This window comes from Papio anubis, chromosome 9 (assembly GCF_008728515.1).
Source record: "Papio anubis isolate 15944 chromosome 9, Panubis1.0, whole genome shotgun sequence".
In the NCBI taxonomy this organism is placed as follows: Eukaryota; Metazoa; Chordata; class Mammalia; order Primates; family Cercopithecidae; genus Papio; species Papio anubis.
In genome coordinates this window covers 102,856,231-102,874,689 of record NC_044984.1, presented here as the reverse complement: position 1 = coordinate 102,874,689, position 18,459 = coordinate 102,856,231, and the positions used below count along the sequence as shown (strand labels likewise).

Here is an 18,459-nt window from a genome sequence, read left to right as displayed (position 1 = left end):
AGGACCCTGGCAGAGACCGAGGTGGGGTGGATGTTCCCCTCACCCTCCCTGCCTCCCTAGCCATGGCTGCCCACCAGGGCGGGGACCCCAGGGGCTAATTGCACGGCGGGCACAGGGTGAGGTCTCTGAATCCCTTCCCGGCTGGGCAGAGGGCCCAGGTGCCACTCTAGGCCTCTGAAATTACAGGCTACAAGTGAGCTGCACAGCCTGCTCCATGCCACAGGCCTGCCTGCGCCTCTGGGAACCATGGTAGTGCAGTCCGCAGGAGCATCCTGGCCGGGCCCCACAACAGGCCCTCTGAACTAGAGAACGTGGAATGTGAGTCTCTTGGGATGAACGAGGAGCCGCTGGAGCGAACCCTCAGAGCGCTATTTGGTGTAAACCTGAAAATGCAAGCGTGTGTAATGTTCCCCATCCTGTGTCCAAGTGTTCCTTCTCTTTGTTCAGTTCCCACCTATGAGTGAGAACATGCGGTGTTGGTATACATATGTAACAAACCTGCATGTTGTGAACATGTCCCCTAGAACTTAAAGTATAATTTAAAAAAAAAAAAGAAAATGCAAGCGTAGAGGTCAGAGCAGTCATTCACTCAGTCAACAAGCATTTATGGAGCATTCACGGTGTTCCAGGCACTGTCCTGGATGCAAAGTTATGGCAGTTCACAAAACAGGCCAAGCTCCTGGTGCCTGAAGACCTGGCTCCTGGACTCTTGCAATGACAGTAATCTTCAAGAGCTGCCTGGAAGGTGCTGCACTGCCGCCCACCTCAGGGCCTTTGCATGCGCTGATGGTGACTGGGCACCCTCTTGCGTCCTTGCCTTTCTAAATGCCTCCTTCTCATCTTCAAGAGCAGCTCTACTGTTACCTCTTCATGGAGGCCCCTATGAGGCTCAGGGCCAGACTAGCCTCCCAGACAAGTGCTCTTTTGGGCCCTGAACTACCGCTTCCAACTCTTAGCCCACTTTGCAGTTAGATATTCATTTGTTTGTTTACTTGCTCATTGCAAGTTTTTCTGCTACTCTGTAAACTCGGTGCCTCTATTTGTCCATCGCTGCCTCCCAGGGCCTATCCTTGGCCTATGTGCAATCAAGGTCAAAATAAATATTTGTATACATGTGTACAACTATTATGTGTCCACAAATTTTTTTACATTTTTAAATTTTTTTTTTGAGATGGAGTCTCACTCAGTCACCCAGCCTGGAGTGCAGTGGCGCGATCTCTGTTCACTGCAAGCTCCGCCTCCCAGGTTCACGCCATTCTCCCGCCTCAGCCTCCTCAGTAGCTGGGACTACAGGCGCCCACCATCATACCTGGCTAATTTTTTGTATTTTTTTTTTAGTAGAGACGGGGTTTCACTGTGTTAGCCAGGATGGTCTCGATCTCCTGACCTCGTGATCCGCCCAGCTCGGCCTCCCAAAGTGTTGGGATTACAGGCGTGAGCCATCACGCCTGGTCATGTGTCCATAAATAATTTTTTTTAGAAATTTAAAAATACATTGGCTGGTGCAGTGGCTCATGCCTGTAATCCTAGCTACTTGGGAAGCTGAGATGGGAGGATTGCCTGAGCCTAGGAGGTTGAGGCCACAGTAAGCTGTGATTGCACCACTGCACTGCAGCCTGGGTGGCAGAGACCTTGTCTCAAAAAAAAAAAAAAAAGAAATATTAAAATATATTGACATAAAAAAAGAAATATTTGTAGAATGAATGAAATTAGTGTACTAGAGCATTGGAGTCTTAGTGCTGGCAGGCTTGTGCCAAGCATCTAGTCTAACCCCACATTTAGCTGCGGCCCAGAGAAAGGCAGTGATTTGCTCCGTTGCCCATAGTTTTTGCCTGAGCTAGGGCTGGGACTCCGGGCTCCTTTATTGCCTCTGATCAGTGACTGACATTGTCATTGTTCTGTCCTCAGATTGTGGGTAGGGATGCTCAGTTTAAGGACAGCCTGTGTGTGTGTGTGTGTGTGTGTGTGTGGTGTGTGATGTGTGGTGTGTGATATGTGGTGTGTTGACATGGTGGTAAAGCACTTCAACAGGACAGAGGGAGTAGGGGCCCTATTTTGGGGAACGGGCCCCTTGGGATGGGGGTGGTCCCATTTCCAGATTTTCTGACACGGGCGCTGGGGCAGAAGAAGAGGGCTCGGACCTCCCAACATGCTAACTGATTCTGGGCAGGTCGCACCACCACGAACCTCAGTTTCTGTGTTCACCAAATGGGCTTCCTGCATTCATTCAGTTCCCCACAAGACATAAAGGGCCTGCTGTGTTTGAGGCACGGTGCTGGGGGGGAAAACCCAGTGCGTTGCGGGTGGATGATTCCAGCCGTATAGGGAGCCAGTAATATAATATTCAACGTGGGGTGGCAGTCAGAATAATGCCCCTCCCCATAAGGATGCCCACAGCCTAATCCCTGGAACCTGGGAGTATGTTACCTTTTTTTTTTTGGATTTGAGGTTGTGCTCTGTCACCCAGGCTGGAGTGCAGTGTCACGATCATAGCTCACACTGCAGCCTTGAACTGCTGGGCTCAAGCAATACTCCCACCTCAGCCTCCTGAGTAGCTGGGACCATAGGGATGTGCCACACCCAGGTAATGTAAAAAAAAATTTTAGACACAGGGTCTCACTAGATTGTCCAGGCTGGTCTTGAACTCCTAGCCTCAACTAATCCTCCTACTCAGCCTCCTGAGTAGCTAGGGTTACAGGTGTGAGCCACTGCACCCAGCTGAGCGTGTCACACCTTATTTGGCAATAGGGATTTGCAGATGTGGTTAAATTTGAAGGGGTGGCCTGCCCCTCCACACCTGTGGGCGTTTCTCGTTAGGTGGAACGAGAGACTTGAGAAAAGAAATGAGACACAGAGACAAAGTATAGAGAAAGAAAAAGTGGGCCCAGGGGACCGGCACTCAACATACAGAGGACCCATGCCGGCACTGGTCTTTGAGTTCCCTAGTATTTATTGATAATTATCTTTACCATCTTAAAGATAAGGGCGTGGCAGGATAATAGGATCATTGTAGGGAGAAAATCAGCAGTAAGACATATGAATAAAGATCTCTGTGACATGAATAAGTTTAAAGGAAAATGCTGTGCCTTGATATGAATATGCAAACATCTCCATAACCTTTTAGCAGCATGGCGCCAGCAAGTCCTACCTTTTGCCGTAAGGCGGTTTTCTCCTATCTCAGTAAACAGAGCATACAATCGGGTTTTACACCGAGATGTTCCATTGCCCAGGGACCAGGGACGGGCAGGAGACAGATGCTTTTCTCTATCTCAACTGCCAACAACCGCCAAAAGGCCTTCTTTCCTCTTACACTAGTCCTCCTCAGCACAGACCCTTCACGGGTGTCAGGCTGGGGGACGATCAGGTCTTTCCCTTCCCACGAGGCCATATTTCAGACTATCACATGGGGAGAAACCTTGGACAATACCTAGCTTTCCTAGGCAGAGGTCCCTGCGACCTTTGGCAGTGTATGTGTCCCTGGATACTTGAGATTAAGAGAATGGTGATGACTTTTAACCAGCATACTGCCTTCAGGAACTTGTTTAACAAAGCACACCCTGCACAGCCCCAAATCCATTAAACCTTGAGTCACCACAGCACATGTCTCTTGCAAGGACAAGGTTGGGAGTAGGGTCACAGATTAACAACATCTCAAATACAGAACAAAATGGAGTCTCTTATGTCTACTTCTTTCTATATAGACACAGTAACAGTCTGATCTTTCTTTCTTTTCCCCACAAAATTAAGGCTCGTAGGGAGATTATCCTGGATCATCAGGGTGGGGCCAATGTCATCACTAGGGGCCTTCATCGTGGGAAAGGGAACCAGAAGAGAGACTGGCCAGGAAGGTGGAGGAAGAAGCCTAAGACCCAAGGAATGCCAGCAGCTTCTAGAATCTTGAAAAGGTAAAGAAACAGATTCTCCCTCAAAGACTCCAGAATGAACGCGAGCCCTGTTGACACTTTGATTTTTAGCTTCACGAGGCCTGTTTGGGACTCTTGACCATAAGAATTGTAAGACCACGAATGTGAGTGGCTTCTGGCCTCTAATCTGTGGTCATTTGTTACAGCAGCAACAGAGAACTCATACCCTTGGCCTTGGCCTGTGCTTTTGACATCGCTGAGCATGCTCCCTAGCCCCTCTGCCTTCCCTCGCCAGCTTCCGAATAGTAGGGAGTCTCCATCTCCATTTTTACAGAGGAGGAAACAGAGGCTCCATGTGGGGCAGGACATGGTGGAGGCAGGATTTGAAGTGGGTCTGTCTGCCTCTTGCTGGATGGATGAATGAATGAATGAATGCATGCATGCAAGGGGCTGCTAATCCGTGGGACTCCTTAGGTCAACCAGGCATCCTGGTTCCAGGGCCTGCCACTGACTCACCTCAGAATCCTGCTTGAACCATTAGAACTTACCTGCCTCACTTTCCCCCTCTGTGAAATGGGGCTCCAACTCCTATTCAAGCTACTATCATTGGGGGCATTGTGAGGCCACAGATCCCAGAATGAACCCTCCAAACCCTCACTGACTCTCTATTGCCTCCTAGGTGTGACCTTCCAAGACTTTAGCCCAGCTCCTGCCAATGTCTCCAACCCTTACCACCCCTCCTTCAGGGGGATGCTCTGCCTAGGAAGGAGAAGCACAGAATGAGGGGAAGGGGACAACGAGAGGCTCCCTCAGGCTGGGCCTCCGGGGCCACCTGTGCAGGGAGCAGGCTGTATTTAGGTTGGTTGTGTCCCTGCTCCTCGACATCCCAGGGTCCCCAGACTGCAGCCTCAAAATGTTGGGTAAGGTCTTCTTCCCCTGCTGGTGGGCCCTGGGGGAGGTTTGGCTGCCCCTGCCCACCCCACGTCTGGTCTAAGATAGGTCAAGTAGGCCTGGAACACCCCTGGCCACCTTAAAGTGGGTGCGGCCGCTACAACATGTCTGTGGGTGGCCACTTGCCCCGGGAACATGTGTGTGCGTGAATGTGTGTGTGTGTCTATTGGTGGATGGTCCCCTGTTCCCTGCCCCGGGTACGTGTGTGTGCGTGAGTGTGTGTGCGCGCGTTTATTGGTGGATGGTCCCCTGTTCCCTCTAAGATGCAGTGTTTGGGGTGAATTCCAGAGAAGATGGGAAAGTCTCTAATTTTATTTCCCAAGCAAATGACTGTCCCAGTTTTCTGGGGGTGAGTGAGGGCTGCTGGGACCATTGCAGGGAACAATGACAATCTAGGTTTGGTTCCTACTCACAGTGCACACAGTCATCCTTCATGCACTCCCCTGTTCCAAACCCTCACTGGCTCCCTGCTGCCTCCTGGATGACCTTCCGAGACTTTAGCCCAGCTCCTGTCAATGTCTCCGACCCTTACTATGTGATCCTCTCTTTGGTCCATGCTCCAGCCTAATCTAATTGCAGTGGCTTGTGTGTGGTGGCATTCCCAGCCACCACACCTTAACCCACGCCAGTCCTTCCATGCAGAATGCCTTCCCAGGGCCTGCTTTGCCCGCTTCTACTCATTCACAGGCATACCCTCCAGGATGGCTTCCTGCCTCTTTCCCTTGGGTGATCGATCTCTCTGTCTTGGGGTTCTCTGAGCCCTTGACCTGACCCCTTTCTGTTTGCTAAAAAAGTAATTTACCTCTGTGTCCTTCTCCCTGGGAGTCTGTGAGCTCCCCAAGGCTGGGCTGTGCCTGATTCACCTCTGGAACCTGTTTAGCACAGTGTGTGGCCTGCTACAGGCGTTCCTTGAGCACTTCTCGATGAATGCAGGAATGAATGAATGAATTAATTAATGCAAGGGGCTGCTAATCCACAGGACTCCTCAGGTCAGCCAGACGTCCTGGTTCCAAGTCATCTCAGGACCCTGCTTGAACCATTAGAACTCACCCTGCCTCACTCTCCCCCTCTGTGAAATGGGGCTCCAACTCCTATTCAAGCTACTATCATTTGGGGACATTGTGAGGCCACAGATCCCAGAACATCAGAGTCAGAGGTAGCCCAGAAAGCTTCCCACCCATCCCTACAAATGGGAAACTGAGGTCTGGAGAGGGAAGGGCAGAGCTGGGCTCCCTGTCTCAGGCTCAGACCCACCATCAGGCCTCTCTCTAAAACTAATCCCAGCTTCCACGCTGCACCCTGAGCCTGGAAGCCTGAACCACACAAGGACGGGGAATTTTCCTTCCCACTTGCAGAGGCCTCTGAATCTTCCTGACCTTGTCCCCTTTGGAGGGTATTGGGGAGCAGGGTGGGCAGAATCCCAGCTCGCTGTCTGGGGGAGCGCTGCAGGACAGCCTTGTCTGTCTGTCTGTCTGTCTCAGCCTGCCCTGGGGACCCGAGGTCAGGGAGGAAGTGCCGCATCTGGTCTTCCCCAGAGCGGGAGTGTGAGCGAGGGTGGGATTGCGTGTGGCCCGAGAGTAGCCCCTCCCCTCCCCCTGTCCCCACCCCAAACCCTCTTAATGAAATCAAGCTGGCCCTGCGGCCCAGCCGGGAAGGGAGGAAGGAGGAGGGACGGGAGGAGGGACGGGAGGAGGGAGGGCGGGCAGGCGCCAGCCCAGAGCAGCCCCGGGCACCAGCACGGACTGTCTCTCCCAGCCCAGGCCCCCACTCTCGCTCCATTCGGCAGGAGCACCCAGTCCTGTGCACCAAGGAACTGGTGAGTCCTGGGGTCCCCTCCTCTGTCCTGAGAGCTTGGGGCTGTCTTGGAGCTTAGGGACTGGGGACTGTCGGGGCACTCTGGGGGACCTCTCTAAGTGTGTGTGGGCTTTGAGTGTGTGTTTGGTGTTGTATGCACGAGTGTGGTGGAATCTGAGTCCCATGTGCAGTGCTGCGGTGGGCCGGGGTGGGCCAGGGTGCTGTGTGTGTGCAGCTGGGGCCTTGGTGTAGGGGGTGTGTTGCTCCACTTCTCTGCAAGTGGACGCCAGGCTGTTGCTTCCAGGATCCGTGTGAGGGTGATGTGGATGGTATTGTCCTGTGTGCGGGGATCGGCTGTGTGTCAGGGGGTTGTGTATGTGTTGTGTGTCCGTGTGTGTTCTCTGTGTATTGTGTGCATGGGCCATGAGAGCGCTGTCGGGTGTCTCGGTGCTGTGTGAGTCGGTGTGCCCGTGTTGTGTGTCTTTATATTGTGTGTCCATGCTGCTGCTGCTGCTGTGTGTGTGTGTGTGTGTGTGTGTGTGGAGGGGAGCTGTGCCCATCCAGACCTCCAGGGGTCCAGGTCCCTGTCCTCGGCTGGCCCTGGGGTCAGGGGCTTGTGCAGCGCTCCAACCAGAACCTCCTCCCCCACACAAGGCCACTAATTGAAGCCAGGTTTCCAAGGGCCACCCCTCCCCCAAAGGCCACCAGTCTCTGGGTGGGGGTGGGGCAGCCCCTGGCCCCCTACCTTCAAGTCTTGGGGTCCCCAGGCCTCAGGGGTGGATCTGCACTCCTCCACATACTCAGGACCGTCTTAGGGCATTTGTCACACTTACACACCGCCAGCCCTGTCTGACATGTCTCCAGGCGGGGAATCCTGGGCAATCACGTGGTACCTGCTAATTGGCACCCACTATGCGCCAGGCACGGCCGCATCTTGTCCTAACAGCAGTCCAGGGAGGTGGCTCTTATCCCCATCGTACGGATATGGAAACTGAGGCTCAGAGAGGTGACATGCTCAGCCCAAGGACACATAGCCGGGAAGTGACCTCCTCTGGGATATACCAAGACAGGCTTCTCTGTCCAGGGCTCTGCCAGGCTCACCCCTGACTTGCTGTGACCTGGGCAGGCTATTTCCAGTCTCTGGACCTGAGTTGCCTCTAGGGTGAAGCAAGAAGCATTGGGCCTGACCCCAGCTCCTAATGGCTTGTGAGATTCTGAGTCCTTGAAAAAATTAGGGTCCAGTGGGGAGGTAGGAGGTACCTGGCAGGCAGAATGATGACTTCAGAGTTGTCCAGGACAGTGCTTCATTTCACAGATGGGAAACTGAGGCCCAGAGAGGGCAGGGGCCATCCAGGGCCACACAGCCATCTTTTTTGAGGCTCTGCTGGCTGCAGGTGGGGCTGGGTCCTCCACACATTGCCCCCACCTTTCCCTGGAAGCCAGGAGGGGTTGTGGGGTGCAAGGGACTCTGAGAGTCAGGGTCTCAGCCTTAAAAGCCAGTGGCAGTTTGCGTGTTCCCCTTTCTTGCCCTCTGCCTCTGACTTCGTGTGTATGTGTGCTGCATGTATGTGTGTGTGTAGGTATATGTGTGCAAATGTATGTGTATGTGTGTGCACGTGTGTGTTTGGCTCCGCATTCCTCGGCGGCCAGAGCTGAGGAGGTTTCACTGAACGGGGTGAAAAGGTCGGTCTTTTCCTGGGCGGTGGCCGGAGCAGACAGTGAGCGCATGTTCCCATCCGGCAACGGTGCTCATTCGTCGGCTCAGGGTGGGAAATTGCTGGCTGAACCTGGAGCTCGGCTAGGGAAGGAATTCAGCTACCGCCGACCCCATCTTTCCTCGGGGCTCAGCTCCTCCGCACCAGGCACTCCCTGAAAGTTGTCTCATGTGTCCCTAACAGCTCTGAGAGGTGCTACCTGTGGTTACCCTTTCCCAACTTACGGATGGGGAAAGTGAGGCCCACAGGAGCCGGGTGTGTGTGTGACCGCAGAGCTGGACGCGATGATGCCAGGATCGTTGACCCAGCCAGAACTGGAGTGGGTCTCCAGACACCACTGGTTCCAGCTGCCCTCTGCAGTGAGAAGTGGTAGTTGTTGCCCTGAAAGCTGTCTCCTGGGCTTGACTGGGGGTGGGAGTCAGGGAGGTGACTGGCGGGTCACAGACCCCAAAGCTCAAGGTTGTATGTAGGAGGCTTTGCTAACAGGTGCCAGAGAGGGCAGGGGGCCTTTCCTCATTTAGCCTCTGACAGGTGATGTCCACCAGCGGGAACGAGCCACTCCTGGCTCACAGTGTGTGGTGTGTGCAGGTGTGTGTGGTTGTGTAGGGGTGTGTGTGGTGTGTATGGTTGTATGTGGAGTGTATGCATGTGTGTGGTGTGTGCGTGTGTGTATGATTGTGTGTAGTATGTGAATGTGTGTTTAGGGTGTATGTGTGTGGCATGTGTGTGCGTGGTGTGTGGGGTGTATATAGGTATGTGTGGCGTGTGTGCATGGTTGTGTGTGGGGTGTGTGTGCATGTGTGTGTATGATTGCGTGTGTAGTATGTGCATGCGTGTATATGGGTGTGAGTGTGTGGCATGTGTGTGCATGGTTATGTGTGGTGTGTGTTCATGTGTATGTATGATTGTATGTGTAGTATGTGCATGTGTGTATATGGGTGTGTGTGTGAGTGTGTGGCATGTGTGAATGGTTGTGTGTGTGGTGAGTGTGCATGTGTGTGTATGGCTGTGTATGGCTGTGTATGAGTGTGGTGTGTGTGAATGTGCGTGTAAACTCCTGGGATCAGACAGAGGAAGGTTCAGATCTCAGCTCAGCTACTCACCATCTGTGTGTCTTTGGGGAAGTAACTGTCTGTCTCTGAACCTCCGTTTCCTCATCTGTAAAATGGAAATGATGAAGCTGCCCCAGGGCTCCTGTAGGATTAAAGGCATGAAGAGGGCTTAGATGAGTACCCGTGAGGAAAGCATGGGCGACCAGCTCAGCGACCAGCTCATTTAAAATGAGTCCCTGCCGGGCGCGGTGGCTCAAGCCTGTAATCCCAGCACTTTGGGAGGCCGAGAGGGGCGGATCACGAGGTCAGGAGATCGAGACCATCCTGGCTAACACTGTGAAACCCCGTCTCTACTAAGAAATACAGAAAATTAGCCGGGCGAGGTGGCGGGCGCCTGTAGTCCCAGCTACTCCGGAGGCTGAGGCAGGAGAATGGTGTGAACCCGGGAGGCGGAGCTTGCAGTGAGCTGAGATCTGGCCACTGCACTCCAGCCTGGGCGACAGAGCGAGACTCCGCCTCAAAAAAATAAAAAATAAATAAAATAAAATAAAATAAAATAAAATAAAATGAGTCCCTGAGAAGCGTTGTCTCTTTTATAAAAAATTGAAATAATTTAATGTATTTCATAGAGACGCAGGTTTCCTTATGTTGCCCAGGCTGGTCTTGAACTCCTGGGCTCACGTGATCCTCCCAAGTAGCTGGGACTATAGGCAGATACCACCAGGCCTGGCTCATTTTTAATTTTTTTTGTAGAGATGGAGTCTTACTATGTTGCCCAAACTCCTGCCCTCAATCAATCCTCCGACCTCGGCCTCCCAAAGTGCTGGGATTACAAGTGTGAGCCGCCACACCTGGCCAATTTTGCCTCTTTTTATGTCCTGGAATTATTTTTAAATTGTTTTTGCCATCTAAGCCAGTTTATTCACATTTACATCAGCACAATTAATTTCTTTTTTTGTTTTTTGTTTTCTTTTTTTTTTTTTTTTTTCTGAGACAGGTTCTTGCTCTGTCACTCAGGCTGGAGTGCAGCGCCAACTCCGCTCACTGCAGCCTCAATTTCCCGGGCTCAGGTGATTCTCCCACCTCAGCCTCCTCGGTACCTGGGACCACAAGTGTGCGCCACTATGCCTGGCTAATTTTTGGTGTTTTTAGTAGAGACAGAATTTTGCCATGTTGACCAGGCTGTCCTGAGTTCAGGTGATCCTCCCACCTTAGCCTCCCAAAGTGCTGGGATTACAGGCATGAGCCACCACACCCAGCTGATGCAATTAATTTCAATGAAAGCCGTGTCACGGAGAAGCCTCAGGTGACCTGGAACAAGCCCCTAAATGGCCCACCCTGGTTCCTACCTCACCTTCAGAATCCTCATGGTACTTGTGGGGAAGGTAGCGTCCTCTGCTTCACCAAGCAGGTCCTGAGGCCCAGGTGCTAGAGATGTGACCACAGCCAAGGCCTTGGGAACCTGACTTCCTCCTCCAGCCCGGAACTTGCTGTGTGACCCCAGGCCTGCCCTTTGCCTTCTCTGGACCTCTGTCTCTCCACCTCAGTCCCCTCAGGCCTCAGGACAGGCGATCCTAAGGCTCTTCTGTGTTGGAGCTTCTAGACCCAAGCCAACCTCCGGGACCTGAGTCCTCTGCTGGGCTGGGCAGGGGTTCTCAGAGGACAGCACAGTGAATTGTCCCTGGGTTTGTCTGAGCAGCTGGGAGCCCCCAGCTCACACTGGCTCGGAGAGTTAGTGTTTTGAAACTCAGCTCCTCTGTCAACTCTGGCTATGAGGAATTAATTCATCAGCTGGGCTGTCTGGGCCAGGTGGGGTCTTGGGGTTCACCCGGGAGCAGCCTTCCATGAGGGCAGGGAGGCCCCCGGCTCATCTGGTTTCCATCTAGTGGGGGTGGGGCGCATCCGCAGCTCAGCTTTGTCTCCGAAACCAGGACTTCTCCACCCTGGGGCCCATCCTGGCTCCTGCTTGGAGCCTGGGGGTGAGGGCAGCCACGGGGGTGGGGGGGGGCTGTCCATGCATGCCCCTGGCATCCATGACCACTGCCTAGCACAGAGACCTGGAGGCTTCAAACTCTAGGAATGTTTTTTCTTTTTTTTTTTTTCTTGAGATAGGTTCTCACTCTGTCACCCATGCTGGAGTGTGCAGTAGTGCAATCTCGGCTCACTGTACCTGCCTCCAGGGTTCAAGTGATTTTCCTGCCTCACCTCCTGAGTAGGTGGGATTACAGGGGCACGACGCCATGCCTGGCTGATTTTTGTATTTTTAGTAGAGATGGGGTTTCACCATGTTGGCCAGGCTGGTCTCGAACTCCTGACCTCAGGTGATCTGCCCACCTCGGCCTCCCAAAGTTCTGGGATTATATAGGTGTGAGCCACTGTGCTCGCCCAGCTAGGAATCTTTTGCAGAATAAGGTAGAGCTGGGCTGGGGGAAGATTTGAGAAAGCCCCTGAACCACCAGGATGTGGCTGCGTGGAGCCACTTTGGCTGCCCAGTGCATGGGGACGAGACCCTGAGGGGAACAGGACCACAGAGGGGCTGGGGGCTGGAGGGAAGGGTCCCGGGGTTGTGGGTAGGGGGTGAGGTATCACTCAGCAACCTCAGTTACTCACTCAGTTTCTCACTTACTCCGCCCTGCCATCATTTCTCCCTTTCTGCTTGGGCCCAGACCCAGCTCTTCCCTGGCAAGTCACCATGTCCCTCTCAGCCTCAGTTTTTTCATCTGCAAAATGGGCCTAATCATAGAACCTCCCACACTGGGCAGTGATCAGGATTCATTGAGAAATTCCATGTAAGAAACTTAAAATAGTGGCTGACACATAAAGCCATGGAAGTGTAAGTTATCATTATTAATTCAGCCAAGTCAGTCGGGGTATGTTTATTGAGCACTTACTGTATACCAGATATGGGGCCAAACCCTGAGGAGGCCAAGATGAATAAGATTCAGCCTCTGCCCTCCGGGACCTCCAGGGAAGTGGGGGAGCACATCTGTACCCTACACCTGAACCAACGGGGCTCAGGCCCCGGGAATGGAAGGGACTTGCAGGAAGGTGTTTCATGCTCCCTGTTCCTCCTGGGGGCTGGTGAGCCTGTTTCTGAATCCTGACGCTCTAGAGTCCCGCCATGACTTCTCTCCTCCCTCCTGTCTCACAGGTCCTGGGGGCACCATGGTTTCGGCGGCAGCCCCCAGCCTCCTCATCGCTCTGTTGCTGCTCCTGGGGTCTGTGCCCGCTACCGACACCCGCTCTGTGCCCCTGAAGGCTGCGTTCATGGAGGACATGGCAGGTAGTGGGGAGGCCGAGGGCTCGTCGGCCTCCTCCCCGAGCCTCCCGCCACCCTGGACCGCGGCCCTCAGCCCCACATCGTTGGGGCCCCAGCCCACACGCCTGGGGGGCCCGTCACCCCCTACCAACTTCCTGGATGGGATCGTGGACTTCTTCCGCCAGTACGTGATGCTGATTGCTGTGGTGGGCTCCCTGGCCTTTCTGCTGATGTTCATCGTCTGTGCCGCGGTCATCACCCGGCAGAAGCACAAGGCCTCGGCCTATTACCCGTCGTCCTTCCCCAAGAAGAAGTACGTGGACCAGAGTGACCGGGCCGGGGGCCCCCGGGCCTTCAGTGAGGTCCCCGACAGAGCCCCCGACAGCCGGCCCGAGGAAGCCCTGGATTCATCCCGGCAGCTCCAGGCCGACATCTTGGCCGCCACCCAGAACCTCAAGTCCCCCACCAGGGCTGCACTGGGCGGTGGGGAGGGAGCCAGGATGGTGGAGGGCAGGGGGGCGGAGGAAGAGGAGAAAGGCAGCCAGGAGGGGGACCAGGAAGTCCAGGGACATGGGGTCCCAGTGGAGACACCAGAGGCGCAGGAGGAGCCGTGTTCAGGGGTGCCTGAGGTGGCCGGTGAGGGCCAAGGGGAGCTGGAAGGGTCTCTCTTGTTAGCCCAGGAAGCCCAGGGACCAGTGGGTCCCTCCGAAAGTCCCTGTGCTTGCAGCAGCGTCCACCCTAGTGTCTAATAGTCCTCCCGGGCTGCCAACCCTGACTGTCGGGGCCCCAAGTGGTCACCTCCCTGGGCATGAAAACACCTTCAGCCCTGACTGCTTCCTGAGACTCCCTCCTTGGCCACCTTGTGGTGCCAATCCCAGCATGTGCTGATTCTACAGCAGGCAGAAATGCTGGTCCCCCGGAGGAATCTCACCAAGTGCCATCATCCTTCACCTCTGCAGCCTCAAAGGGCTATATCCTAAAGCACAGCTCCCCTGACAAGGTGAGGGAGGGCATGTGTCCCTGTGACAGCCAGGATAAAACATCCCTCGAGGCTGGGTGCAGAGGCTCATGCCTGTAATCCCAGCATTTTGGGAGGCCAAGTCCAGACGTCGCTTGAGACCAGGAGTTCAAAACCAGCCCTGGCAACATTGCGAGACCCCCATCTCTACAAAAACAAAAAAAAGTCCACTAAATCAGCCACATCAACTGGGAATCATGTCACAGGTCATTCCTGGGGCAAACATCACTGCTTTTCCATCAAGGGAGCAAAGAATAAGTGGGAGTTTTGGAAGAGTTTGGATGACAGACGCTGAGATGCCCAGCGTTTGTAAGGCAACATGCAGCCTGGCGTGAAGCAATATTTTGGAACTGCAAATGATCCCCCTCTTGTGTCCTTTCAATCCTGAATATTTTAGTGTTATTCTGCCTGTGCTTAGAGCTCCAGCAGCAGAAGTGGGTGTGGTTAATTAGGACACTTCTGTGAGAGGACCCCCGCATACATCATGACAGGTCCCTAAATGAGCATTTCCCAAACTAGATTCCCTGAGGCACTCTTTGGAAACAAGATTTTTTTTTTTTTTGAGACGGAGTCTTGCTCTGTCACCCAGGTTGGAGTGCAGTGGTGCAATCTTGGCTCACTGCAACCTCCACCTCCCAGGTTCAAGCGATTCTCCTGCCTCAGTAGCTGGGATTACAGGTGCCCACCACTACGCCCGGCTAATTTTTGTATTTTTAGTAGAGATGGGGCTTCACCATGTTGGCCAGGCTAGTCTGGAACTCCTGACCTTCAGGTGATCCACCTGCCTCGGCCTCCCAAAGTGCTGGGATTACAGGCACGAGCCACCTGGCCCAAACTGCTTTTTAAAACAGCTACAGGGTAAAATCCTGCAGCACCCACTCTGGAAAATACAGCTCTTAATTTTCCTGAAGGTGCCCCCCTGTTTCTGGTTGGTCCAGGATAAGGGATGTGGTGTGTAGGGCATTTAAACCCTCTCAAGCGCTCCCCAAGCACCCCCTCCCTGGGGGTGAGCTGCTCATCCTGCTACTGCTGCTGGGATGGGGTGAATGAATGGAACTCTTCCTATCTGGCCTCCAAAGCAGCCTAGAAGCTGGGGGCCTGTGTTTGTATGGACCTCCACCCTGGGGGAGTCCGAGGGGCTAGGGGAGGGTTTCTGATGCCCAGCCTGGAGCAGGGGGGCCCTGGCCACCCCCCGTTGCTCACACACTGTCTGGCAGCCTGTGTCCACAATATTTGTCAGTCCTCGACAGGGAGCCTGGGCTCCGTCCTGCTTCAGGGAGGCTCTGGCGGGGGTCCTCTCCCTCATCCCTCCAGCTGGGGCTCCCCCAACCTCTGCATAGCTCTCCAGGTGCTGAGATATAATGCACCAGCACAATAAACCTTTATTCTGGCCTGAAGTCTCACCAGTTTTTGGGGACTGGGGGGAATGAGCCTGCTGGGGAGAGGCTCTTGCATGGGGATGGGGACAACTTTCTGGGGAGACACATCAGCCCAGCCCTGGAGGCTGAAGGGACAGATTGATGTGGGAAAGAAAGGAAAGACCAGTGCTCCTGAGGAATGGGCTGGAACTCATGTCCCCAGCGGTGGAGCACCGGCTCTGGACTTGTAGCCACACAGACCCAGGTTCCAGGCCCAGCTCTGCACTTACTGTGGCCATGGGAGACTCACTCACCTCTCTGTTTGCCCCGCAGGTGGTTGAGGACTGGGACAGGTCTCATGGACAATGCCCCCTCACCGCACCCTTGGCTGGGATCGGGGGTAGGAGGCAGCCCTGGCCCTGCAGTCAGCCTCTGCCTTTTGTCTCCCCACCCACCAACCTCCTCTTGGTCTTTGATGGCAAGTTCCTGCAGCGACTTCTTCCCCGCACCCTGGGCCTCAGGAGCTGCCAGCTGGAATCCAGATGTGGCTGGGGCTGGGAGCATGTGCTGGGTCCCTGGGGTTGGGGGGCAGTGGGCCATCCTCTGCAGCCCCTCCCCTCCACCGACCCCACCTCCACCCAGAGGGGGCCCCCGAGGTTTGGGTTTCATCACACACAATGGCCTCTGTCTCACTCAGTGGGGAAGGGCCCTCCCTTTCTCAGCCCAGCCAGGCCTGCCGAGAACAGCAGGAGGGTGGAAGAGGAATACCTGTGTGTGCTGCGTGGCTCTGACCAAATCGTTCAACTTCTCTGGGTGTCACGGGCTATGATTTCTTCTTGTTCCCAGGCTCCTGTGGGGTCTTAGGTGTTGTAACTGAGAAGTGCATGAAGCTTCCCTTGAATACACAAAAATCTAGTAAAACAGAAGCAGTCATTAGAGACCCTGGGGGAGCAGGCGGGGGTGAGCTCCCTGATCAGCGGGTCCAGTCTGCAGCCTTCCACTAATGCTCAGCGGGACCCTCTAGAGGACATGGAGTTCGTGACCTCAGCCATAGCCTGTGATCCCCAAGATTGGTAGGGGGTGGATGAACGAGGTGTCCCGAGCACCAGAGCAGTTCACCTCTGAGCTTTTACAGCTGCTGTTCCTTCTGCCTATAACACCGTTCCACCCCTCCCAACTCCCTGCCGCCTTGCTAACTCTCCCTTATCCTTTAGCTTCTGGCCTAGATATCCCTTCCTCCTGGGAGCCTTCCCCGATAGCTTCCACCCCACCCTCCTTCCACAGTCCCTTGGCTCAATGATAATAATGGCTTCCAATTAATGAGCCCCTGTTATGTGCCAGGCCCTGCTCTCAGTACCTGGCATCATTAACTCGTTGAGACTTGCAGCCCTCTGAGGTGGGCACTGTTATTATTCTCATGTCACAGATGTGGAAACTGAGGCCTAGAGAGGTGATGATGTCGGCTGCCCAGGTCCCAGAGCCAGGATTCCAGCCCAGCAATCTGATCCCAGCGTCTGAATTCTCCACTGGGCTCTAATGCTTCTTTGAAGAATGAACGAACGAATGAATGAATGAATGAATGAATGAATGAATCTCTTGGGAAGGGGACAGCAGGGCTCCTCTCCTGCTTAAAGCCACTCCCATCTGCTCTTACATCTGCTATGGGGTTACCTAGAAGGGGCATTTTATGGGCACACATCTGACTGGGCACCAGTGAACACTGAGAGAGGTGGTTGCCAGAGGGTAAACAGGGAGGGAGATTTGGGTTTGAGGCTGGGGGAGAGGGTTCCACTGTTCTCAGGGGCTGAGGAGTCTGCCAGGACCTGAACAGTCCCCCACTGTCTCCGGGCTTGTAAAACGGCACAGCTGCCCCCAGCCTGTGAGTCTGTCCCTGAGCCAGGCCTGCTGTCATTCTGAAGGGGGAGGGGGAGGAGCAGCAAAACTGCCCCAAGGCCTCAGCCCCAGCTCAGGGTAGAGATGGGGGATTCTGGTCAACTGTGTGGGTGCTGGGGGTGCTAAAGGGCCACTGGTTGGAAGCGGGACTCCTTCCCAGCCCCTTGCTCTGCTCTGATCAACCCAGGAGGGCTGGGCGTTCCCTGGCTGGGGTCAAGTCAAAGGTGAGAGCGAGATCGGGCAGTGGGCACATCTCTGCTGGGCACATAGTCTTTAACCCTCTTGTGATGTTTAAGGTGGTTCTGGTCCCATGGTCACCTTGTCTGGGTTCAGTCCCAGCTCCACTCTTTCTGAGCTGTGGAGCCTTGGGCAAGTCATCTCACCTCTCTGGGCCTCCATTTTCATGTGCGTAAAGAGGGAATGACCCTATCCCAGGTAGCAGAGGTCTCCACCTACACATCGGGATGACCTGGGAGTTTAACAAAATGCTGGCTCCTAGCCAGGTGCTAGGTGGCTCACACCTATAATCCCAGCACTTTGGGAGGCCAAGTCGGGAGGATCACTTGTACCAGGAGTTCGAGACCAGCCTGGGCAACATATGGAGACTCTGTCTTTAAAATAGTAATAATAATATATATCCAGGAGTGGTGGTGGGCACCTTTGATCCCAGCTATTTGGGAAGCTAAGTTAGGAGGATTGACTGAGCCCAGGAGGTTGAGGCTGCAGTGAGTCACAATCGCACCACTGCACTCCAGCCTCAGTGACAGAGAGACCCTGTCTCAAAAAACAGTTGACATCTAGGCAGGATATGCTGGCTCATGTCTGTAATTCTAGTACTTTGGAAAGTTGAGGCAGGAGGATTGCTTGGGCTCAGGATTTTGAGACCAGTCTGGGTAACATGGCGAGACCCCATTAAAATTAAAAAATTAAAAAATTAAAATACTAGCTCCCGGGTCCCACCTACACCAATGACATCAGAGTCTCTGAGGATACAGCTGAGGAATTGTTACTGCCAAGATGCAAAGTCCACAAGGAGAGAGGCCTGGAAGTTGGCCCACCACTGCCTCTCTTGCGCTTGGCATGGTTCCTGGCACACAGTAGGGGTTCTGTGTGTGTATATGTACAAGTGTGTAAGGCTGTAGGAGGTCATATGAATCAATGTACCATACATCCCTAACCATATTTAACCCTCACTGCATTCCCCACAGAGAGCTGAGCAATATCAGTACCCATATTGCACAGATGAAGAAATTGAGGCTCAGAGAGTTGCAGTGACTTTCCTGAGGTCACACAGCCCAGCAAAGCTGGGATTGGAACCCAGGTCTGTCTAGTTTCTCAAGGCTATTCAGCTGCCTCATTTTAGAATGTATCTATGATCTGAAGGCCAAGCCCTCCACTATCGGTGCAGTGGGGTGTATGTTTCATCATTGGTCCTGCATTCCTTTCTCGGCCTCCCCTGTCCTCCTTCTCCCGGGGGTGTTGACTGTGGGTCACGCCTGTCCTGGTTCTCATTCACACACGCCTAGAATCATCCAGTCTACTCCTGTTGGGATTCA

At 54.0% G+C, this 18,459-nt stretch overlaps 1 protein-coding gene across 4 annotated transcripts; it reads left to right on the top strand.

Moving 5' to 3' along the window:
• The first annotated feature begins 3,679 nt into the window (after positions 1 to 3,679).
• TMEM119 (transmembrane protein 119) lies at positions 3,680 to 15,049 on the top strand. Of its 4 annotated transcripts, XM_031650722.1 has the most exons (3): positions 3,680 to 3,905; positions 4,543 to 4,783; positions 12,527 to 15,049. In XM_031650722.1, exons 2-3 carry the CDS (start codon positions 4,777 to 4,779, stop codon positions 13,381 to 13,383), a joined length of 864 nt encoding a protein of 287 aa, XP_031506582.1. In that variant the 5' UTR covers positions 3,680 to 3,905; positions 4,543 to 4,776; the 3' UTR covers positions 13,384 to 15,049. The 4 variants fall into 4 exon arrangements, with proteins under 4 accessions (XP_031506582.1, XP_031506584.1, XP_031506583.1 ...); XM_031650724.1 differs by lacking the exon at positions 4,543 to 4,783; XM_031650723.1 differs by lacking the exon at positions 3,680 to 3,905 and having other exon boundaries at positions 3,939 to 4,783.
• Positions 15,050 to 18,459: the final 3,410 nt, after the last annotated feature.